Source organism: Lemur catta, chromosome 22, assembly GCF_020740605.2.
Source record: "Lemur catta isolate mLemCat1 chromosome 22, mLemCat1.pri, whole genome shotgun sequence".
Classification (NCBI taxonomy): Eukaryota; Metazoa; Chordata; class Mammalia; order Primates; family Lemuridae; genus Lemur; species Lemur catta.
In genome coordinates, this window is record NC_059149.1 from 6,536,081 (window position 1) to 6,560,636 (window position 24,556).

The following is a 24,556-nucleotide window of genomic DNA, read 5'->3' on the forward strand; positions in this document are numbered from 1 at the left end:
TATAGCACTTTCTTATATATTTCTCCCTTTGATCTTCACTGTATTTCCCTAAAGAGGCATGGAAAATATTATTTCAATTTTACTAGGGGGGAAGCTGAGATGGAAGGTTGAGTGAGTCACCCAACGTGGTGTGGTAATGTTAGACGGGGATGGATCTAGCGTGTAGAAGTTGGAATTGTGACAGCCAAGCCGTGTTTGTGGCCATGCCAATAGCCAGCAGTGTGACTCTGGGCAGTCTGAGAGGTACGATGAGGGCGCTGGAATACGGCGAAGTCCAACGTGCCTACGGCTTCGCTGTTGTCTGAGATTCTCTCGTCTCTCCGTACGGCGTGCTGTCCGCGTGGTCCTCACTTTCCACCTGGCAGGTGGGGGTGGAATGAGGTGGATTTGTGGACTGCGTGAAGGCAATCTGATGCTCTGGTGTGTGTTTCCAGGGTGGTACATGACACTTGAGCTCCTCTAGGACACATTTTTGACAGATCACTTCCACAAGCCAGAGACTCATGGCTGCGTTTTGATTCAGGATTTGGAATTTGAGAACATACTTATTTACCTTTGTGGGCTCAGTTGTGGTGCAAAGTGGTGAAGGTGCCTTCGTGAACTTCCACACGCTTCAACGTAGAGTAGTCGGCTTGAGTGGTGAGGTCTCCTCATGTTGCCGGGTGTGGGGTTACAAGGAAAGTTACAGTTTAGTCTGATTTTATTTTTTAATTTTACCAGTATAGCTATTGAACTCAAAACTGTATTATATGTTGCTTAGTAGTTTCTTGACAAAGCTACCTTGTTCCTTGACTACGAAAGTAATATATGCTCATTGTAGAAAATTTAAAAAATAAAGAAAATTACAAAAGCAATTTCCTACAATCTCCCAAAGATAACTGCTATTAACATTTTGTTATAACTTCCTGGAATGTTTTCCTATGCATCTATAAATCTTTTAAAACCAATTTAGTATAATACTGTACATACTTATTGATAAACCTCTTTTGTTACTGATAAGCTTTTTCCTATTTCACCAAGCATTCTCTTAGAGAAGGATTGAATTTGGATTTGGGAGCCACATAGTATTGTAGTGTGATAATGTATCCAAAGTTCATTTGGCCTATTTTCTGTTGTTGGGTGCTTACAACATTACAATATATATTACAGGTGAAAATATCTTCTCACATAGATTCTTGACAAAGCATTAGGTATAAGTCTGATTTGTTTAAACAGAAAAACTAAATCTGGATTCCTATTTTTTAGGGTACAGCAACCCTATTGGGCATTTATGAGAAAGTTATAAACTATGCAGTTACTATGGTTACTCTATGTAGTAACACCAAGGGTTTGGGGTGCCCCAGCCCACTGTCACCAACATCAGACCTGCCACTGGGATCCCGACTTTTCACATAGTTAATGTCCTGCGTAAACGTCAAAGCAGTGGACTCAACTTTCTTTTCTTTTCTGTTGGTTCTCCTGTAGCCTGATGAAGTCCTCCGATATCGATCAGGATCTATTTACAGACAGTTATTGCAAGGTGTGCAGTGCACAACTGATATCCGAATCCCAGCGTGTGGCCCACTACGAGGTAAGCACCGCTTTCCCGCTCTGTTGTTAGATGCAGGGGAAGCGTGGGCCGCCTGTGCAGTCAGGCGGGTAGACTGTGTGCATGGGGGCGGATTCGGGAGTGAGGGTTGGGACGTCATTCTCAGGCTCTGGCTGTTTCCTGGATTCTTCTTTTCTTTGAAAATTTGTGCCTCAGCCCCCAGAGGCTCAGTGGGCTTTCTCTACTTGTTGTATCTGTCATTGCTCATCCTGCAAGTTCCTTCTAGGGACACAGGGCGGGAGGCTTCAGTGCCAGCTCCTTGTTCTGTCTGTGACCTGAAGACAAGCTCAGAAGGCCTTCGTTAACCGCTACATGGGGAAAGGTGGCAGGCAGAGGGACAGCGGCAGCATCTATGTCATCCCCTCAAACTTCTCCCACCTGATGGCCAATGCCCTAGAAAGACTCCCCCCTGCAGTTATAACCAAGCTTTAAAGCCCAGATACTCTTGAAGGGCATAATTCAGTGGCTTTGGCTCTTTAGGACAGAGGTGCAAATGGCTACCCTTTGATGGCCTCTTGGGAACAGAGGGTGAGAGAAGAGAGCTTGGCCCGTGCCCCAGGTGGGAACAAGGGGCCGGGGGTGGAACAGAGGGGAACTGGAGTCCCAAGGTACTAGATGCCGCCAGGGCACGTTCTGTTTTCCGGAGAATGTGCGCCAGTGGGAACCTGAGTTTTCAAGTGTAATAACTTGTAAGTGATTTTGGATTGGAGGGCTTAGCCAGCAGTTTTCTTTTTGTCTGACGAGTCTGACAAATGCCAGTTGTCACTGTCACTCACCAAACTCTTCTGGACTCCAGAGTCCTCTGTGCACAATGGAAACAATAATAACAACACGTATACACCCAGAAGGCTGGCCCTGCTGCTGCTCAGGGTTTTGTGGTGACCAAACGAGATGTGTTGCAATAGTATTTGTGCAAACGCTCTGGAAGATGTGAAAGCATGCCAAACGTGCAAGTCATGTTATTAGTGATTATTGACTCCTTTGGGGCAATGTTTTGATGAAGGCAAATGAAACTTGCTTTTCAGAGAAAACTTAAAAATTAGCGTCTATTAAAAAAATAGTCTTCTTTTTTATATGTTTGGCCATTTGTCTATCTTCTTTTGAAAAACTTCTGTTTGTGTGTTTTGCCCACTTTTTAATGGGGTTGTTAATATTTTTCTTGCTGACTTGTTTGAGTTCTTTGTAGATTCTAGTTACTAGCTCTTTATGGGAAGTGTAGATTGCAATTTTTTTCTCCAATTCTGTATGTTGTCTGTTTGCTCTGTTGATTATTTCCTTAGTTATCCTAAGTGAAGTATCTCAAGAGTGGAAAACCAAACACCACATGTACTCTGTAATATAAATTGGAACTAACTGATGGGCAGACAGTTACACAGAGGAAAGGAAAAGTCCTTAGAAATCAAGGCAGGGGATAGGGAGGCGGGGAAGGGCAAAAGCCCACCTAACGAGTACAGTGAACGCTGTTCGGGTGCTGGGCACACTCATAGCCCCGACTCAAGCCATGTGTCAAAAACATCTTTACTCCCTTAATATTTTGAAATAAAAAATAAAAATAAAAAAAACATAAGAAAAATACATTTAATGGAATAAATGATAGCATGAATTTAAAAAAATAGTCTATTTTTAGTCAAGAGGCAACCCAGTGTTAGAAGAAGCAAATATGAACATAAAAATTATCACAAGGGAAAAAGTCCATCTTTTGAAATTAAGAACTTTCTAATGTCTGTGGATATTGCTTTATAAACACATATGGTTTTATTAATATGATTTCCCCAGTTAAGGAAATGGGGGAATTTGTTCCTGCTCTGAAATTCCATGGCCTCCTATTAGTCCCGCATGTTATCTCTTTATGAGACTTTTTGTGTTAATTTGTATCCTATTACTAGGTTCTTGAGGACAGAAGCAGAGTTTTATCCGTTTGATTTTCCATAATCCGCGGACCGGTGCCGGCCCATTGCAGGTGTTCAGCTGGCGTTTGTGGAGCGGAGGGTGTGTTACGATAACCCACTGGTGACACTGTCCAGCACTGCCTTGCTGTAACCTGAACTGGAAAAGTAATGTCAGAACATTGAAAACAACAAAAAAACTGTTTAAAAGAAAAAAGATGTTAGCTGCTCAATTAAGGGTTTAATTATTTGATCTCCGTCTCCTGTTAACACAGTGCACCCGTGCTGCCTCCCTGTATCGCTGTCTGGAGAACGTGTTGGCGTTTATTGGCTGTTGCATAGATGAGATAGAGGAAATAGAGCAATTACAATACGCCTGCAATTAGCAGTGTCACACACCATCAAAACAACATTAAGATGCATTCCCATTAACTGTGGATGGGAGCCGGGCATGATGCTTCCCTCCCTGCCTCCAGGCAGAGGTGGGGCGCTTGGGTGGGAAATGGCCTGTGCATTCTTGCTGCAGAGCCGCTGGCAGTGTGTGAAGGACACAGTCAGGATTGGGGGTCCTTTGTGTCCATCTCTGGTCTTCCAGCCTCGGTTAGGAGACTGTCCCAGAGCCACTTCTTTGTCCCTAAGGAGATGGGTTGCATCAGATGGTCTCTAAGGCCACTGAAAACAGATTCTCTGATTCTACGCACGGCCCCTCCCTTCCACAGACTGTGCCCGCTGGGACGACTGACAGAAGGGATCTGGGATCCCCCCCAGTTCATGCAAGCGCTGTCACACTTACTCTCCACGCCTTCTTCGTTTATGTATTGTTTTAGTGTAATTTCACTCTTCAGTTCAACCTGATAACATTCTCAGCTTCTCTCTGGGCCAAATCAGAATCCACTGTGTATTTTGTATTTGTCCAGCAATTAGTGTTAATTCTTACAGGGGATTCTGAGCCTATAGGAGAAGTGGCCTCTGTCCCTGGAGGAGCTCATAGACTCCACTGAGAGAAAAAGCCACACACAGGTCTGTGTGGCACCAGTCGGTGTGTGATACAAAGTACGTGACCTATAGAATTCTGCTGCCTGCTCCCAATGATGTCATTTGATACAAACAAAGTGTTAGTTCTTTTGTCCATTGGCTTCCTGACGTGTGCTACAAGGTGCTGTTAACTTTTTAGGTCTTTGCATATTCCAAATTCAAAGGAGTGAGTCATCACTAAGAGCTGTCATGGTGAAGCAAGACTTGTCGGGGAATGTCATGATTTATCTGGGCCTCAGGAATGGGTTCAGCGTAGGGGTTGCTGGAATGAGCAAAGTCTCCGTCTGTCCAGGGAGCATCGCGGAGGCTCGCCGGCTGCTCTGGAGGCTTCGTGTTGGGAAGCGAGCAGCAACACGGGTAGGGAGGATGAGGTCGGGGGTAAAGGAAAGGGGAATGTGGACTCATGTGAGGCTCCTAAGCATTTGGGAACATAAGATTATAATTGAGCATTTGTAAACGAGAGTCAGTGGTGCTGGTCAGGCTGTACTGTTGGGGAAAACAACAGCTTTTGCTATGACTTTTGCTATGAGACTGTGTTAGTCCTCTGACGTGGGAAGGAAAACAGAACAGATGGGTTAGTGCCTAATAGCTCTATGCCCCATTTAAAAGGCTGAGCCTTCACACAAGAGGACAGAAAAACCTAATATATGTGTAATCGACCAGATCTTTCCATGCTCTACTTTAAAAGACTCTTTTTGTATATGAAGTCTTGAGGTGAAAATAAATGGGAAGGTGAAAATAAATGTAAGGGCATTCTTATTTTTCTTACTCGCTAAGCATTAATAACACACTAATGTTTCAGCAGAAAATACAATTAGATGTCGTCTCTGCTCACTGCATGAATAGTCTGAATCAACAGAACAAGTAGACACAGACACAGGAGGGAAGGGAAAGCTTTCAAAGCCCAGGGCCTAATGTTTGAGGTTAGGAGCAGTTTCCCAGGGAGGCCCTTGGAATAGTTTGTTGCGGTTTCAAGGGGCCAAAGGATAATCTCCTGCAAAGGGAAGGGGCTGCTTGCGTGAGCGAGTGAGTGGCTTTCTGGCATGGGGTCAAGAGAAGCTGTACAGGGAAGACCATGAGGAATCAAACTAAAAGGACAGAAAGATAACGTGCACACACATGCACACGCACATGCACATGCACATGCACATGCACACGCACACACCAAGAGGGGGCAGGTGAGAGAGAGAGAGAGTCCTCTCTTAACATCATCAGTGGGCTCTTGGAAACTAAAACTTTGAGCAGGGTGACATATAACAAAACCATTTTTTTCTCATCAACATGAAATGACAGTGAATGAACTTAGCTGAGGACCTACTATGTACACTGTTACACTTAAAGCCTCAGTTTCCAAGAAGCCAGTGATGACGTTAAATGAGGACTCCCCCCCCACCCGCCCCCTTTAAAGGCACAGGAAGAAGATGCACGGGCAGGTCTAGAAGGGGGTGAGGAGAGCTCTTTCTGGGCCCATCCGTGTGCCCGCGCTGTGGCTTGCCCTTTCCTGTGAACCCCAGTGACCCTTGCATTGCTGTGCCACACGTCTACTTAGGTGCTCCTTGTGAAACCAGTGGTCGGGCATCCTGGACCCCCGCCAAGGCTGCAGCTTCCTGCGGGTGGGCGGGAGCCATGTGCTGAGTTTTTCCTTTTATTCCCGTAGCACCTGCTGCAGAGCGCGGGTCCTCGTTGGTGCAGGTGCCACCTGGGTGCAGGTAATGAGATGTCCTTGTGGCAGGATTCCTGGGGTGACACCTATCCACTGAGAACCGCTGCTGCAGTCTCTGCAACCTCTTGACATCACGACGTGCTTAATCTCTCCCAGATGTTGTCGATGTCGTTGGTGCCCTCACCGAGCCTAAAGCAAATCCTGTTATCCTCCCTACTGTCGGAGGACTCCCGCCTACCCCAGGCTGAGTCTGAATCTCTAACCTCTGTTTCCTTGACCATTTTCACTGAAGGCTCTTGAGCTTTTGTAAAACTTGTAATTAAGTTTATATTTTTCTTTTGTTTTAGTCCAGCAAATCCAGGATGGTCATCTTACGTTTTATCAGTTGTTATTAGTGAAAACAGTTCACCGGGACGCAGAAGGAATGGCTAATGGTGAGGCTGCCACGCAGTGGACTGGGTTCGAGTGTGCATGATGGCCAGCTCTGTGGCAGTTCTCGTTTGCAGGCAGCAGGTGACATCACTCAGGGGACTTTAGCAGTCAGGCCACATTCCACTGGCTAGATCCCAATCACATGGTCCTACCTAGCTGCAGGGCAAGGTAGAAGATGTAATTTCAATGTGTGGGAAAAGGAAATGGGTTTATCAAACACACAGCATCATCACGACCACAGTCTAGCCTTCCGGTCACCAGCCACCCATTTCATTCTTCCTGTAACACACGGGACACGCATGTCTCCTCCCCGGTGAGGCCCTCTCGTCCTTCCCAGTCACCGTGACCTGCCCAGGCTTCACGCTGTCCAGGAGCGGGCCTGTCTGTCTGGTGTGAATGTGACTCTTCTTGGTTCAGCGACTGTGAGCAAAGAGAAATGTCACTGCTCCTGTCCTGCACCTTCCCATGAGCAGGGAGAATGGCACAAAGAGAAATCGCTGGTCCCAGCAGAGTGGCCACCTGCAGGGCCGGCATTGTGAACTTCCCCTCTCCTGGGGGTGGGGGACATTTCAGATAGAATCCTAACTTATTCCCTGGAGGGACTTCCTTGTGCATTTGCCTCAGTGACCCCAGAGCCCCTCCCTGTCCCTTCCTCTCCTGCCACGTCTGAACTGGGTCCAGTGCCCTCCTGGGGCAGTGCCGGCGTTCCCAGCCTGCTTCCTCCCTGAGGCTGGCAGAGTAGTCAGAGCTTTTCTAATTAACGTCGTAATTTCTTTAGTATTAACAATGTGGTTCTCTGAGTAATGAAGAAGTCTTCCGATTTGGTTTTATTTTTCAGAAAGCTCCATGTGTGGGGAGCCATCCAGTTCTCTCCTGAACATAATTTCAAGGCTATTTGCTTATTTTACTGCTTCCTCACCCCTATGCTCTTTCTCTCTTTCTGTTTAATGGTGGCTACCTTGAGGTCATCTTTAAAACAGCAGGCGAAAGGCCACACCCTTGACGGGGTTTTTGCTGAAGGCCCGAGTCACAGTGGGGACTGAGGTTTCGCTGGGTCTCGAGCCACTCCTGGCTTTGCAGGTGCCGTCTCTCACCGTCTGGTGCCCAAAAGTAATTGGCAAATGGATTTTTCTACTTTCTAGGTCCAAAAGTTCTGGATTATCCCTGTTTCATTTTATTTCTATCTGCTGATGGTTCAGTTACATTCTCAATTTTTTTTTCGTGAAAAACTTGACCAAATACCCATAACGGATAATTAGTAACAAATAACATCCCAGTGTTCTTCATCCTCTTCCAGTTCTCCTAGAGCTCTCGCATCCCCTAGAACAGAACCACCCGGAACTAGACGCTCAGTGGGCAGGGGTGTGTCGCGGTAGCGCAGGCAGGAGTCTTGCCGATGTTTTGCCACCGTGTGATCTGTAATCTCCGCACCTTCCTCGGTTACCGTCCCTCTGCTGAGCAGATGTCATACAGTTAGGTTTTTTGTTATGGATAACCCCAATTTCCATGTTAGGGAAGGCAGGCTAATTGTGGTAACAAACAAGCTCAGCATCTTAGAAGTAAAAACTTATTTCTTGCTCACATTCCAGCTCATTGTAGGTCATTGGAGGGGGATTTTGAGCCACAACATGATGGAGGACTCAAGCCGACAGAGGCTCCACCACCTTTGCTCCTAACATTTCCCTGGGTATCAAACTCCAGGTAGCATCTGGGAGAGTGATGGGGAACGTGGGTGATTGCACAGGACAGCTTAGGGGCCAGGCTTGGAAGTGGCAGCTTTCTATCCACCTACAGATCCCTGAGCGGAACTCAATCGTGTGTTTTCTTTGTACTGTACAAAAGGGAGGCTGGGAAACGGGCTTTGCCGGGTGCCCAGTTGGAAAGTGAAGCTGGTTTGGTGAACACACAGCATTGTCCCTGTGTGCCGTGCATTTGTGGTGCTGGAGGGGACGTGGGGGACAAGACCTGCCTTGGAGATGTTGGGGGTGAAGAAGAAAGAGAAGGAGGAAGGCTGTGATTCCCAGAGGGGGTGATCTCAGCACCAAACCAGCACAGCTCCGCACGCGTCTGGGAGCTGCCGTGAGGGTGATGCTCATTTCATTACAATGCCACGTAGGAACTGAAGCACATGGTTTCTGTGCTGTTTGTCTAAAAGACAGAGGAAGAATATGCTGTTGAATTAGGATTTTCTCTCCCTTTCCCCTGACTCAATTGATGGAGCTAAAGGTATTTTCCAGTTGGAACTTGGAGCCTGCGTAGTGAGTGGCATGTCTGATCTGTAGGATTCCACTCTCTGCCTACTTTCCAGGCCAAGCCATCAGCCCACACTCCCCTCTGAGGTGCTGTGACAGCACCCTCTGTCCCTGGTATCTCAGTGTGTCCCTTAGAGCTGCGCTTGCCCAGCCCCTGGGCCACGGACCGGTAGGAGTCTGTGGCCTGTTAGGGACCGGGCTGCAGAGCTCCGCCACCCCCACCTGCACACCCCGTCCATGGAAAAATCGTCTTCCGTGAAACTTAGAAGTGGGGGTGTGGGGGGAGATGGGGGCACAGCAGGAGGTGAGCATCACTCATACCACCCCCGAGGTCTGCCTCACGCACCCAGTCAAGGGTAAAATTGCCTTCCATGAAGCCGGCCCGTGGTGCCAAAAAGGTTGGGGACCGCTGCATTTTACAGGGACGTTTGAGAGAAATTTCTCTTTATTCTCCTGGCTCATTACAGACATTTGACTCTGATTGTGTTTCCTGTTTTCTTTCGACACCAAATCCGTGGCCATGTCTGGCAGCTAGACGGCATCCTGTGTACACGCTTACTATGCTCAACGCACCTCCGGGTATTGTTTCTTTCTTTCCCTGTTCTATTTTCACTCTGTATCTCAATTATTTATTTTATCCCATTGCGTTAGATGTAGATATGTTTTGACAGGTCGTCTTAAAGTCTTTGAGGTAAGGGGTGGAGTGTAAGTGTGTAAATATTTAATCTTACCTTAGCATTTTACTTATTCATCTTTTGAGGGGCAGTAAATTCACAGGATTCCAAATTCAAAAAGTATGAAAGGGTGTAGAATGTGAACCTCTCCTACTGCCCCTGTGTTTCAGCCACCCGGTTCTTTTCAGATGAAACTGGTCTTACCAATTTTTTTGAAATATTCTATGATACAGATGCAACTTAATTTTTCCTTTTATATATTTTTCACAAACGCCAACATGCCATGCTATTTTTTTTGTTTTGATTTTGGGATAGATTTTCATTCTATGATTATAGTGTAATTTGTAAAGAAATATTTACTGATTTGATGAGCCTTGATAAAGCTCTGGTGGAAAAAGGACTTTCTCGCCGCGAACACTGGGTAGTGTGGCACGTACGAGTGGCTTCTCAGATCCTGGCCCGTACTGATTGGTTATTGACAGTGACAATTTTTCTTCCAGCTTTTCATTCTCAGCCTTAACTGGAAAACATACGCGTTCCTGACCTCCCAGTCACTGAGCCATCTGGGATTGTTCGTTCTTTGAAAAGACACTAGCAGGAGGGGGACTGCCAAAGGCTAATGACCTAGGCAGGTGGGCTCGAGTGTCGATCCGAGCCATGTGTCTTGGCCTAAATTTCTGCTGATACTTGGAGATGTTGGGAATAGCTGGCTCTCCTTGTTTTCTATGATTTGAGAATATAATTAGTTTCCTTAGGCTTTTCCTAAGATGATTTAATTTTGAGTAGAATTCTTCTAACTTTGAATGCCTCACTTTCTCTAAGGATCACATTTTTCTGTTGGTGTTCGTGTATTTTTCTTTTTTTAATTCCTTATATATTCCTTGCTGATTTAGGCATTGTGAATATCTTCTCCCATTCTGTCCTCTTCCTGGCACATCTGCTCATGGTGCCTTTTGTTTGTTTTAAGCTGGCTAATTTTTACGTGATAGGTTTTATAAGCTTTTTTGCCGTACAGGTTAAGAAGTCCTTCTCATCGTACTGTCCTTCCCATCTGATCGATTAGAAGCTTCTGGTTTTCACGTTCACGTCTTTAACTCTGGAGCCCACCTTTGTACGTCATATAAGGCAGGGACCCACTCTGATTTCCTTCCATGTGGCAAACCGGTCTTCCTGTCATCTATTAATACAATCCATTCTTTCCCTGCGATTTGTGATGTCTCCTTTGCCATATGTTGGTTTCCCGCGTGTGTGTGAGTCCGCACCAGGCCTTCCTAGTCTTACCTGGGCCAGTCCACGCTGCACTTTATTACTCTGCCTTAGGGTCGCATCTCCGTCCTTGTCTACTGCAGAGTTGGCCTGGCTATTTGTACAGTGTATAATTTTTTACCCACATAAATGCTTGAAAAAATTAACAAATCAAGTTGCAGTCTTGACAGGAATTTCATCAAATTTAAGAGCTAATTTGAAGAGGACTGATATCTGTATTGCATCAGTCATCTTACCTTGAAGCAGCAGTATCTGTCCGCTTATTTCATTTTAGACCAAGTTCTACATTAAATTTCAGAGAAAGATAACTTAATAAACCAGGAGAACACATACCATTGCTGTGTTCTTAATGGTATATTTCTTTATTTCTATTTTTTTCTCAAAGTTTAATCATTATTCTCCAACTAAATTGTAATCACATTGAGGACAAGGGCCACGACATTAATTTCTTTCCTTACTTGTCTCATGTAGAGGGGGCTTCATAAATACCAGGGTTTTTTTTTTGTTTTTTGTTTTTCTTTTTGGTTAATTGACACCAGGGTAAGCATCCTAGTGGAGGTTATTTTTTCTGGCTTTCTTTCTTTTTCTTTTTCACATTTCTGTCTTCTTTCTCCCTCTTCACCGATTTGCCTGCTACTTTTGTCTCTTTCTTTTTGCCTCTCCCAAGAGAAGATGCCTAAGGTGGCCGTGTCACAGTGGCCCACCTGTCTCTGTTTATCCGGTGAGGCGAAGCACTTTCTTTTGCAGGGTGGTGCAGTTCCTCGGGCGTGAGCAATGTGACTTAGAACTAGCTGTGTCAATAAGTCAAGGTGAGTTTTCAGCTTTACGCAACTGCGTTCCCAACTGTTAGAAAGATGATAACATTTATGGCCAAGCTGTCTCCTAAATATCCTGTAATAAAAAACCAAAATATACTGTCTTTTTTTTTTATTCTAATTTCACCCTTAAGCTGAATTTTCATTACTACATTTTCTTTGCAAAGTGCTGTAATTCTTTATCAAAACCTTTATTGTTTCAGGTGTTCTCACAGTAGTCTCCTTTGATCTAAGGAAAAAAAAGTTTTATTTTCTTAAATGGAAGGGAAAGTGTTATACTGTATCCTTTTTATTTTGCTAGTGACATCTCTAACTGCTGCCATGTTGGTGTTTCTGCCTCATGTCAGCTTTTCAGTCTATACAATGATGGAGATCTGGAGACCTGGTTTGACTGCACCCTGTCCAAATCCATAAAATAGTAAGCTGTATATGGCAGTGAGGTTTCCTGGCTTAAATGGCATTTTAATCTGGTTATGTTGGTGTGCACAGAACTAATGAAGTCAGTTTTCTTTGGCGCTGAGTGCAGTGGGAAGGCAAGACCACGTTTGAAAGAAATAATTACAGAAATAAAATGCTGAATGTGCTGAAGGCACGAAAAAGCGTGGTGCTCCCTGGCTCTAGGTCTGTAAGAGCCTAAATGTCTTTGGAGTTCCTTGGCGTGCCTGAGATAAGCGATACTGGTGATGGTATTTACAGACTAATTAATTAATATTCTGATCCTGTTGAGGAGGAAACAAAATTTTGAAGTTAATGACGTCGCAGGGTCTCTATGGAATTTAGAATTTTTCGTGAAATATTTTCTGAGTGTGGGAATATGAAATAATGTTTACCACATTAGCACCTTAAAGACAAAAACGTATTTGCTCAGAAAAGCAATCCTGTAGCTAAAATGTGAATGTGCTTAATAAGAATAAAGAGCCACGCTGGGTCATGATGTCCAGGGTTACTCCTTAGGTCTTTGGGGATGTGGAATACTAGATAATCCCCAGCCTTGTAGACACCAGGATTCAAGAGGGTCTTATCCTGCCCTCTGGAACATTCACTCTGGGAAACTGCTGGTCTTTCTGCTTGTTTGTGTAACCGTGGGGTGCAGAAGGACACACTGGGTGGTTTCTGTTCTTATATGTGGGTCGGCCAGAAAGCACAGGATCCCGGAAGATGGTAACTTGCAGCTATTTCTGAGCATTTTCTTCTGAGTTAGGAGCCTGGGGATATAAAACTCTGATGTATGCCTGCATTTATTCTCCCAACATATTTTTTAAACATCTACACTGTAAATGCACCGTAACAGATTCTGTTTCCCTCCTCTGTGGGGATTCCTAGATGAAAAGACAGAAATATGGCACTCATGTTGGGCGGGGATCCGAGACAGAAGCAGAGAGGACATCCGTACACACGGGAGGGGCGTGTGTAGCATCGCGGGAGCACAGGATGGCTTGGTTGGGAAGAAAATGCAACTGGCCCTATTCTCGGATTAAATGTGAAAGTTATGTAATGAAGTGCCTGTGTCTCTTCTGTAGACTGTATTGGTGTGTATAATATAGTTAATAAGTAAGAAGGAGAAATATAATTGCTTCCCACGTGGAGCAAGGCCCTGTTCATGGCAGCAGATCTCTGCGAAGTAAAGGTCAGACTTCAGGAAACACTGGTTTTCCACATTTGGACGTTTGTCATGTGTGTGACCGTGAGGAACTAAGTATCCATGTCATCAGGAAATAAAGTCATTTCTAATGTCCTGAATTAAAAAGAATCAGAGGACACAAAGCTCTGACGGTGACAGCTGGTGTCTGCCTCCGTAGAGGTTTGCAAGTTCGTAGCCCCCAGTGCTCCAGCGAGTCGCTGTGCCGTGTGCCGAACTGTCCACACACAGAGTGGTGTTTCTCAGACTGGGTCCGTGGACACGACCTTGAGATTCTGCAAACTCTTTGAGACTTTTAAATTTTTGGTTTTTTAAATAATTTTAATGCATGTAGTATAAATATGAAATGTTGCCCTTTTTCGTGACAATTAAAAGATATTTTCCTAGAATAAGACTAGAGATTATTAAGTTATTTTTTCTCATATCCTTAAAACTTTTGTTCTCGTGAATACTTGAGTACTTGAGAATGTTTTCTTTTACTTATGTTTGAGAAATATTGGTTTAAACTATATCATAGTGTATCTGAGCCCACTACCCAATTACCCCTTTTTGGTCTTACTGTTTCAAAGTTGCTTTTGTGCCGGTACTCTCCAAAGTCAGTCAACCAACAATTTAGATGATGAAGAGGATCACTAAATTGATTGGTTTATTCATCGATTTCCCAGATATGTTGGTATTGCTTTTTAAAAAATTGGGCATTATTGTTTACATGAGTCTTAGTTCACAGCAAAATTGAGTGAAAACCCAGAGATTTCCCAGGTACCCCTGCCCCACACATGCAGAGCCTGCCCCCATTGCCAACATCCCCGACCGGAGTGGTACATCTGTTAAAATCAATGAACCTGTGTTGACACATCGTCATCGCCCAGAGCCCAGAGTTTCCATTAGGTTCACTCTTGGTGTTGCACATTCGTTGGGTTACACTCAAAGTATGATGACATGTGCATTACAGTGTCACACTGAGCGGTTTTACTTCCCCAGAAGTCCTCTGTGCTTGGTCTGGTCATTCCTTGCTCTCCCCCAGCCCTGGCAGCCACTCACCTTCTTTTGCTGCCTCTGTAGTTTCACCTTTTCCAGGACGTCGGGTGGTTGGGTCAGAACCACACAGTGCGTGGCCTTTGCAGACTGGCTTCTTGCACTCCGTACATGCTGACCTCACGTGCGTTTCCTCCATGTCTTTTCAAGGCTCATAGCTCATTTCTTTTTAGCACTAAATAATATTCCGTTGTCTGGACAACCACAGTTTATTTATCATTCACTCACTGAAGGACTTCTTGGTTACTTCCAAGGTTTGGCAATTGTGAATAAAGTGTCTGTCAACATGCATATGCAGGTTTTTGTGTGAACATGTCTTCAATTCCTTTGACTAAATACCAGAAAGAGCAATTGCTGGATCATATGGTAAGAGATTGGTTTTCTGAGAAACTGCCAAACTGTCTTCCAAAGTGGCTGCTCCGTTTTGCGTTTCCAACAATAGATGAGGGTTTCTGTTGCCCCACATGCTTACCAGCCTTTGGTGTTGTCGTCGTTTGGATTTTGGTTTGTTACTTGCACTTGACATTCCCTAAGGACACAGGACGTGGAGCATGTTTTCATACGCTTATGTGGCATCTGCATATCCTCTTTGGGGAGTTGTCTGTTAAGACTTTCCCCATTTTTTTTACTCAGGTTGTTTGTGTTCGTGTAGTTGAGTTTTAGGAGTTCTTTGTATATTTTGGATAGTAGTCCTTTATCTGATATGTCTTTTGCAAATATTTTCTCTCAGTCTATGCCTTGTCTTTTCATTCTCTTTACAGTATCTTTCACAGAACAGAAATTTTTAATTATAATGAAGTCCCACTTAACCAATTATTTCTTTTATGGGTCATGCCTGTGTTGTTGCAACTAGAAAGTTCTCACCAACACAAGGTCATCTAGACTTTTTCTTGTGTTACGTGCTAGGAGTTTCATAGTTGTATATTTTACATTTAGGTCTAGGATTCCATTTTGAGTCAAGTTTTGTGGAGAGTATAAAGTCTATGTCTAGATTCATTTTTTTTATTTTTGCTTGTAGATATCCAGTTGTTCCTGCACCATTTGTTGAGCAGACTATCTTTTCTTCATTGTATTGCCTTGCTTTTTTTAAAAAATCAAAGATTAGTTGATATTTATGTGGGTCTATTTCTGGGCTATCTGTTCCCTTGATCTTTGTGTGTATTCTTTTGCCAATACCAAACTGTCTTGATTACGGTATCTTTGCAGTGTGTCTTGAGTCAAAGAAGAACTGATACCTTTAAAATATTGAGTATTCCTATCCATGAACATGGGATATCTCTCTATTTATTTAGTTCTACTTTGATTTTTTTTCTTCATCAAAGTTTTATAGTTTTCCTCATATAGATCTTACACATATTTTGTTAGATTTATACCTAAATATTTAATTTTTAGGGTTACTAATGTAAATAGTATTGTATTTTAATTCCAAATTTCACTTGTTCATTGCTGGTATATAAAAAAATTGACTTTTCTTCATTAGCTTTGTAGTAACCACGATACAGTCACTTATGAGCTCAGGAGTTGTTTTTGTTGATTCTTTTGGATTTTCTACACAGACAATAATGTCATCTCCAAGCAAATATAGTTTTATTTCTTCCTTCTGAATCTGTATATGTTTTATTTCCTTTTCTAGCCTTATTGCATTAGCTAGGACTTCTAGTAAAATGTTAGAAAGCAGTGGTGAGAAGGGACATCCTTGCCTTGTTTCTGATCCTAGCAGGAAAGCTGTGAGTTTCTCATAATTACATATCATGTTAACTACAGTTTTTTTGTATATGTTCTTTATCCAGTTGAGAAAGTTTACTTCTATTCCTAGTTTACTGAGAGATTTTTTTTATCATGAATATGTGTTGGATTTTGTCAAATGCCATTCTGCATCTATTGAAATGTTCTTGTGATCTTTTTTCTTTAGCCTGTTGATATGATGGAAAACATTTATTGATTTTTGAATTTTGAACCAGCCTTGCATATCTGGGATAAATCCTACTTGGTTTTGGTATATAATTTTTTTTTTACATTGTTAGATTCAATTTGCTAATATTTTGTCGGGTATTTTTGCATCTAGTGTTCATGAGAGATATAGGCTGTAGTTTTCTTTTCTTGTAATGTTTTTGTCTGGTTTTCATATTAGAGTAATGCTGACCTCATAGAATGAGCTAGGAAGTATCTTCTGAGAGCTCATAGAGAATTGGTATAATTTTTTTCTAACGTGTTTGGTAGAAGTCACTAGTGAACGCATCTGGGTCTGGTACTTTCTGTTTTGAAAAAAAATTAATTATTAATTCAATGTCTCTAATATATATAGGCCTAGGCATATTTTCTATTTTTCCTTGTGTGACTTTTGTCAGATTGTGTCTTTCAAGGAGTTGGTCCATTGCATCTAGTTTATCAAATTTGTGGGCATAGAGGTTTTCATAATATTTCTTTATAATCCTTTTAATGTCCATGAGACCTGTAGGGATATTTACTCTTCTATATCTATATTAGTAATTCATGTCACCTCCGTTTTGTTCTTAGATAGCCTGACTAGAATCTTACCAATTTTATTGACAATTTTAAAGAACCAGCTTTTGGGTTTGATGGTTTTTCCATTAATTTCCTGTTTCTAATTTCATTGATTTCTGCATTAATTTTTTTTTCTTCTGCTTCTTTTGGAATTAATTTGTTCTTCTTTTTTCCAGTTTCCTAAGGTAGAAGCTTAGCTGATTGATTTTAGATCTTTCTTCTTTTCTATGCATCCAATGCTATAAATTTTGCTCTAAAAACTGCTTTTACTACATCCTACCAATTTTGGTGAGTTTTGTTTTCATTCTCATTCAGTTCAAAATATTTTTAAATTTCTTTTGAGATGTCTTCTTTGTCCCATGTGTTATTTAGAAGTGTGTTGTCTAATCTCCAAGTACTTTGAGATTTTCCAACTATCTTTCTGTTATTGATTTCTAGCTTAATTTCATTGTGGTCCAAGAGCAGACATTGATTTCTATTATTTCCATTATGATTTCCATTGTTTTAAATTTGTTAAGGTGTGTTTTAGGGCCAGGATGTGGTTTATTTTGGGGACTGTTGTATGTGGGTTTGAGAGGATGGTGTGTTCTGCTGTTGGCTGAAGTCGTCTACAGATGTCCATTATGTCCAGCTGGCTGGAGGTGCTGCTGGGTTCACCTGTGTCTGAACTGATGTTCTGCTTGCTGTATCTGTCCATTTTGGACAGAGATATGTTGAACTCTCCAACTATAATAGTGGATTTATCTGTTCCTCCTTGAAGTTCTGTCAGTTTTTGCCTCATGTGTTCTGACCCTTTGTTACTAGGTATATACACGTTAATGATTGCTGTGTCTTCTTGGAGGATTAACTGCTTATCACTATGTATGGCTCCTCCTTATCCCTGATAACTTACGTTCCTTGGGCTGGATTCTGCTGTCTAAAATTAATGTAGCTACGCCTGCTTTCTTGTGATTCGTACCAGCCTGGTGTATCTTTCTCCATCCTTTTACTTTTAGTCCATGTGTGTCTTTGTATTTAAACTGGGTTTCTTGTAGAAAACATATGGGTAAGTTTTATTTCTTGATCCAGTCCGACAATGTCTGTCTTTTAATTGGTGCATTTAGACCTTTTTTTTTTTTTTTTTTGAGACAGAGTCTCACTGTGTTGTCCTGGGTAGAGTGCTGTGGTGTCAGCCTAGCTCACAGCAACCTCCAGCCATCCTTCTGCCTCAGCCTCCTGGGTAGCTGGGACTACAGGCGCACACCACCACACCTGGCTAATTTTTCTACTTTTAGTAGAGACAGGGTCTCACTCTTGCTTAGGCTGGTCTCGAACTCCTGAGCTCAAGTGGTCTTTCCATCTCGGCCTCCCAGAGTGCTGGGATTACAGGTGTGAGGCACCATGCCCGGCTGCATTTAGACCATTGATGTTCAAAGTGATTATCAATATACAATCATGTATCATTTAATGACAGGACATATTTTGAGAAATACATTGGTAGGTAACATCAGCATTGTGCAGACATCATAGAGTGTATTTCCACAAACCTATATGGTGTAGCCTACTACTCATCTAGGCTACATGGCACAGCCTGCCGCTCCTGGGCTACAAACCTGTACAGCATGTTACTCAATACTGTAAGCAATTGTAAGACAATGGTTAAGCATTTGTATAGCTAAACATAGAAAAGGTCCGGTAAAAATGTGGTGCAAAAGATACAAAGCAGTACTCCTGTATAGAGCTTGCAGGATTGAAGGTTGCCCTGGGCGGGTCCCTGAGTGAGCGAGTGGCCCGTGGCCGCGGAGCCTGGGACGCTGACGCGCGCCACTGCGGACTTCCTAGGCACTGAATGCTTAGGCTACGCTACGTCCAGAGAAAATGTTTTTCTCTCTTCAATAATAAATTAATCTTAGCTTGCTATAACTTTTGACTTTATAAATTTTTTTTACCTTTTTGACTCTTTTAATAACACTTAGCTTTAAAATACAAACACATTGTACAGCCATACAAACATACTTTCTTTCCTTATACCCTTATTGTATATAAGATTTTTTCTATTTTTAAAATTTTAATTTTTTTTTTTTTTTACTTTTTAAACTTTTTCGTTAAAAACTAAGAGATAAACACAAACATCAGCCTCACCTGTGCAGGGTCAGGGTCATCAGTGTGTCACCAGGCTGTAGGAACTTTCCAGCTTCATTATAATCCGATGGGACCACTGTCACGCATGTTTTCCACCTTGACGGACATGCTGCCGTGTGTCATGGGGCTTTGGTTAGATTGATGCCTAATATATTTAAGGTTGTTTTCTACCTGTCACCCTTGCGTTTTGTTCCTATTCTTATCATGGACTCTTCTGCATTTTGTGGTTTTAATTGAGCATTTTATTTGATTGTATTTTTTCTCCCTTATTAACATATTAGTTACACTTATTTTTTGCCTTTTTTAGTGATTACCCTAGAGTTTGCAATTAGTCATTTATGACTAATCCAGTCCACTTTCCCATAATGCTATTCTGCATCATGGATGGTGTGTGCACTTTACGATGTCAAAATAATCATAAGTCCTCCTGTCCCTCCCTTGTGTCATTGCTGTCTTCATTTCACTTATACATAGCATATATATATATATATATCCTTGAATACATTGTTGCTATTTTATTTTGAATAAACTTTTATCTGTTTAATAAATTAACAAAAAATAACATTTTTTGTTTACCTTCTTCCATGCTTTTCCTGACTCTATATAGGTCTAAGTTTCTGCCCTTTAGCATTTTCCTTTTTAAAATTTTATACTTTCAAATTTTTGAATGGCTGCCTTTCTTCTGTGTATTCAAATTGAAAACCATTCTGAGTGGCCTCAGACCCCTTGGAGAAAGTTCCAATGTTGAAGAGGACAGGTCTACACATCTGGAATAAAGAAAAGGCTTGGTTTCTCTTTCTGTCTGACTCTTTGCTTCGCTGTTTCTCCGTCTCTGTCTCTATATTAGAGAGAGCGGAGCAGACTCATCGTTGTATGTCTAAACAGCATCTGATCTCTAGACATAGTTTTTGATCTCTGTCTAATGAGGCAGAAACGGACGGACAGACCCTATTCTGTCCTCTCTGCAGGAAGAGATACGCTAGACCAGGTGCTAACGGCAGGGACATGTCCACTCACAGACAAGGGACTGGCCCGAAACAGGCCCCATAAATGGCTAGAAACACAGTTCAAAAATCTGGAGTGGAGAAGGGGTTGGAGGAAGGTGTGAACGCTACAAGTTTGGCCATTACTCTATTCACTGATGAAACACTGTCAGCCGGGTTGAAGCCTCGGGAAGTGATGTTGAGAAAGCGCAGCGACATCAGTAAAGCGAGGGAGGACTCGTCTCGGCCGAGCGCTGCTCGGGAGAGCAAGTGAGAACTGTCCACGTTGTCGGCGAAGTGTCCTTCTGCCAGAGCCAGCGCAGCTGGCAGAGATCCGGGCTGTGAGGAGCGTTGGCGGCCCCGGCGTGGCTGTGAAATGGGTGGATTTATGCAGCAGGTGGGACTCGCCGGAGACTGGAGATGTTTACTGGATTCTAAGTGTTCTTTTCTGCTTTTCGGCAACATCTTTTTTCACAAAGCTTGCAAGCAGGGCTTGAGAAATAAGACTTCCTGCCCGCTGTGGGTTGTCATATACTAACAGCCTGGCCTTAGGACTTTGGAACAGAGTCATGCTGGTCGCAGGAACACATTCCACCAGGCCTTGATGCATGTTTGCCAGGGGAAGAGGAAGAGAACATGCGACAGTCTTTCCGAGACACTTGCGGGTCGTTCACTGGCAGGGCAAGTCTGGGCACGTCTGTCCGGGTGTGGGTTTGGGTTTCACAAGACCAGGCGCAGAGGGAGGCGAAGGAAGAGCCTGACCCTGGTCTCTAGGGAGCGTGTGGGGTGTGTTGTGCCCTCCCAGTCCTCGGGCTCGGGAGCCGGGCTGTGCCGAGGGAGCAGGCGGGACCTTGGAGAAGAGCGAGAGGCTTGGATGCCTGACGCTGCCTCCCGCAGGAACTCCCCTCACAGATGCCTGCCAGCACCCTTGGTGCCCGCGCCTGTTGGGCAGCTCACTCTTTGGAGAGCTTTAACCTGGAATGCAAGGTCTTCCCTGTACCCAAAAGCTGCCTGCTCTCGTGTGTGCACCAAGAAGCCAGGCTCACCGTGGAGGACACTGGGACACTGCGTGAGGAGTGTGCCACCCGTCGACTGACTCCCTGCCTGATGTGCTTTCCTGTGGCAACATCTGCGTTTACCGGGGACAGAGCACTGTGCGCGGTGCCGATCTTCCTACGCACCGTCTCATTTCTGTCTTCTGCTGATCTCTCAGGTGGTAGATATTGTGGTTTTGCACTTTCCCTTGCAAAACTGCAGTTTAGAGAAATTCTGTAATTTGCCTAGCTGCAGTACCTAGGCCCTGTTATGTAGGAAATTCTCCAAATGCCACCCTCCTTGGTCTTGCCACTTACTCACCTGCTCCTCCCCACCACCCGCTTTCTCTGAGGGGAAGGGACAAGTGACAATGCAGTTGAGTTCTATTGTGTTCTCTGTAGTTCAATAAGAATGCATCGTGCTCTCCACATGGGCCCAAGGTGCAGGTGCAGAGCACTGTCTCTGCTGTCTGGGCTCCTCGAGGGCAGGGAGTCACGTGTGCACGATTGTTTGATAACACGGCTGCCCTGAGTGCTCTGTCAGGGTCACACCGACTGCCTGGACAGGCACTGGTGGCCAGCAAGGCTCGGGTACAGGTGTGGGGGCGGGGCTGGATTTGCAGAGAGGCTGGGCAGGGCTGTGCAGAGCGGGGAGATGTCAGCAGGTAGTCACGGGGAAAGGACACGTTAGAGGAATGGCACAGAAACTCAGAGCTTGGAGCACACGGGTTGGCGTGTGGTGTGGCTTTGCTGGGGCATGGGGCGAGGGGAGTGCGTCTGGAAAGCCAGTTATGTCCAAGTCCCGCCTGTGGCCCCCAGAGGCAAAGACCAGGCTGAGAGGCTACTCGAGGGGATGCCCCGTGTGGGGCTGGAAGGCTTCGTGCTGGAACGAATCCTGCCCGGGGAGCGGGGCAGTGCCCTGAGCACGGCGGGTGTGTCCTGGCCCTGGGCTTTTGTGCAGCTTCCCCGACACCCGGGAGGGAGAGAGAAAACACGGTGACCTTTGACTGAAAGGGGAAAGAGTTCCGGAGTGGGTTTGATGAGGAAGCAAAAGGGAATAGTGTGAAAAACGCTTCATGCTGCAAATCCAGGCACCGTCATGCTGGGTCCCTGGGCAGCTGTGCGGGGCGGGCCAGGGAGAGGAGACGCCATTCTACTTAGTGCGTTTAAAGGAGAACGGTAGGTCTGCAGTTTTGAAAGTTTTCCTTTCCTTTTTTTTTTTTTTTTTAATACCACTGAGAGAGTGATAAAGGGCTGGCGAGGTTCAGGGTCCTGGTTAGGAGACGGCCACTGCGAATTGCTGACCGAGGCGCCTGCTCTCTACCTGCCTCCAGTGCTTTTCTCCTCCTGGGCCAGGTGGTACAAAAAGGAACATCCCGAGATGGAGTGTCAATGTTGGTCTTTTTCATTTGTCAGTACTGATGTGCGTAAATCACGCAGGGATCATTTTTCTGGAAGGAAAAGGTGGCAGCGGCAGGGGGTGGGCGTCACATTTGGCCAGGACACACAGCAGTGGGTTCCCCTGCCTCCTCTCCCTGGGCACTCCAGGGAGCCTGCTGCCAGGGGCACACGCACCGTGTGTGCACGGTGGCTGCTGCTCCCAGGCGTTGGTGGCAGGTTAAATGTGAGTGGAAACTTCCGCTTTGTTTACAGCTGCTCCCTCTCCCGACGCCAGCCAGACAGGGAGAGTGAGGGTGTTTTGGGGAGAAGGATCACAGCATAAACTCTTCCTCTCCGCACACCTCCGCGTTGCTATTGACGACTCTAGGTGAAAAGAAAGGGCGGAGGGACGGGAAGCAAAGAAGAAAATGCAGAAAACTCAAAAGTCGTGGTTGCATATTTCAAGTGCTTCTTTAGCCTTCCAGGTTCATTTCGTAATGGGAAGGGACCACTGTCCAGGCAGTGTCTTGTGTAAGCCCTGAGATGCTTGTGGTGATACTGAATGGAATATAAGACATCACTTTGAATGCTAAGAATGCCACTGGTTTGCAATCTGCAGATTGGAAAATGTTTATTACAAAAGATAGGGAAATTTTTATATGCAACATTAATGTAATGGATTATATAAAATAAATCTGGGGAGAAAGTTTATATCTTGAGTCCCAGAGTCTCAGAGTCTCAGACCTTTAAATCAATACTCCACTCCACTGATGAGAGCAATTTCCCAATTGATGTATCTGTGCAGCCAGTCGCAATGTGACGGGCCCCCAGGGAGGAAGCAGGTGTGATGCTAAATCCTCCCCTCAGCCGAGGGACAGCCCAGGTTCTCAGTCGAATTTCTGTAACTGTAAATTCTAGAGTTAACTATGTTGGCCAGAAATTGCACTAAAAAGCAGTCTCACGGTCTGGTGATCGTGGCATGTCATAAGGATCCCTTGCAGCTTTCAGTTCTTGTCATTGAATGCCTGATGGGTCAGCCCCAGGGAAGTCTATATTTGTGTCTTCAGGAGTCGAGTGCACAAGGGCCTGTTGGTGTGAGTGCTTTGCATGAGCGCACCGTCGGGATTTCCAGGCCACTGGCCATGGCTGCCCGAGGGGTTTGTCCCCAGGCCAGCTGGAATGACCAGAGGCGTGGCTGCGACTGTGGGTCCAAGGCGGGGGCTAGGTCCAGAGGACATGTGTGATTTGACGAGGTTCTGGGAAGTGGTGACCGCTATGGCAGGGCCATAGGAGAGAATTGCTGGTGAGACCTTACTGAGCAGATGAAGGAAGGACGAGGGGACTTCTGAGGCTTTGTCTTGGGGTTCTCAGCTTGGACGAAGTATTTCTGCATCTGTCGCACTCCTTCTTCTGAGCTTCCAGGGCTCTCTGCGCCTGCTCTGAGGTTAGGAAGATGAGGTGCCATTGGCTACCACTGCCCAACACCCCACCCCATCTATAGGTTCTTGTCCTCCCGTTAACACAACTGTCATCACACGGAAGTACAATTCCTCAGCGATGACAGCTGGCCACCAGAGTACCCAGTTGAGACAAAGACCCAAAGAGGAGAAAACTGAGCCACAGGGGAGGGACGTGCCTCGGGTGGGAACACCTGTGTCCGTCAGAGAAAGGAGAGTCGGAGAGTCACGGGCACAGTGTGTGTCTCCTAGCATCAGTAAACCAACTCCCGGGCCACGCCCATGTGGTTCCTGCTCCACGCTGCATTCTCTGCTGCTGTTTCCTCTTTGGTGGTCTCTGTCCCATCCCTAAGCTCCTGGCCCCTGAGGCAACCAAAAGCCCAAATAACCCCCTCCCGAAGAAGCCGCTGTAGAAGCACAGCTGTTGATCGTCCTGTGGCCGGTACCCGGGTCACCTGGCTAGAGAAGTACTCTGGAAGGCAACACAGTGTGTGTTTCCTTCCTAGGTGCCGTGGGTTTCAGCTAATACTCCTGATGGAGACATGTAGTGGTAGGCAGTGTACTGCTCCGCAGTCGGTTGAAGGAATCCTTTCTAGAACACCCGATGGCAGTGTCTCGCAGATCCTCCTGCCCCGAGTGCTGATGGAGTCTCCTCAGCTTCTGGGGCAGACAAGCTGTTTCCCACCCACGCGCACGGGCACAGGTCTCCTCACAGAGGGACCTAGTCAGTCACCTGCTAGTTAAGCTAGTGAGTGCGGGTCATGATCCCAGTACTGTGCCGTGTTATGTGC

At 44.8% G+C, this 24,556-nt stretch overlaps 1 protein-coding gene across 7 annotated transcripts in view; it reads left to right on the forward strand.

Moving 5' to 3' along the window:
* The window catches only part of ZMAT4 (zinc finger matrin-type 4), a 317,188-nt gene that overhangs the window by 64,036 nt on the left and 228,596 nt on the right, over positions 1-24,556 (forward strand). For all 7 annotated transcript variants that reach the window (XM_045535767.1, XM_045535764.1, XM_045535765.1 and 4 more), the window contains one exon: positions 1,465-1,570. In XM_045535767.1, coding sequence (XP_045391723.1) covers positions 1,469-1,570 — 102 coding nt within the window. In that variant the 5' untranslated portion in view covers positions 1,465-1,468. The remainder of the gene's footprint in view (positions 1-1,464; positions 1,571-24,556) is intronic.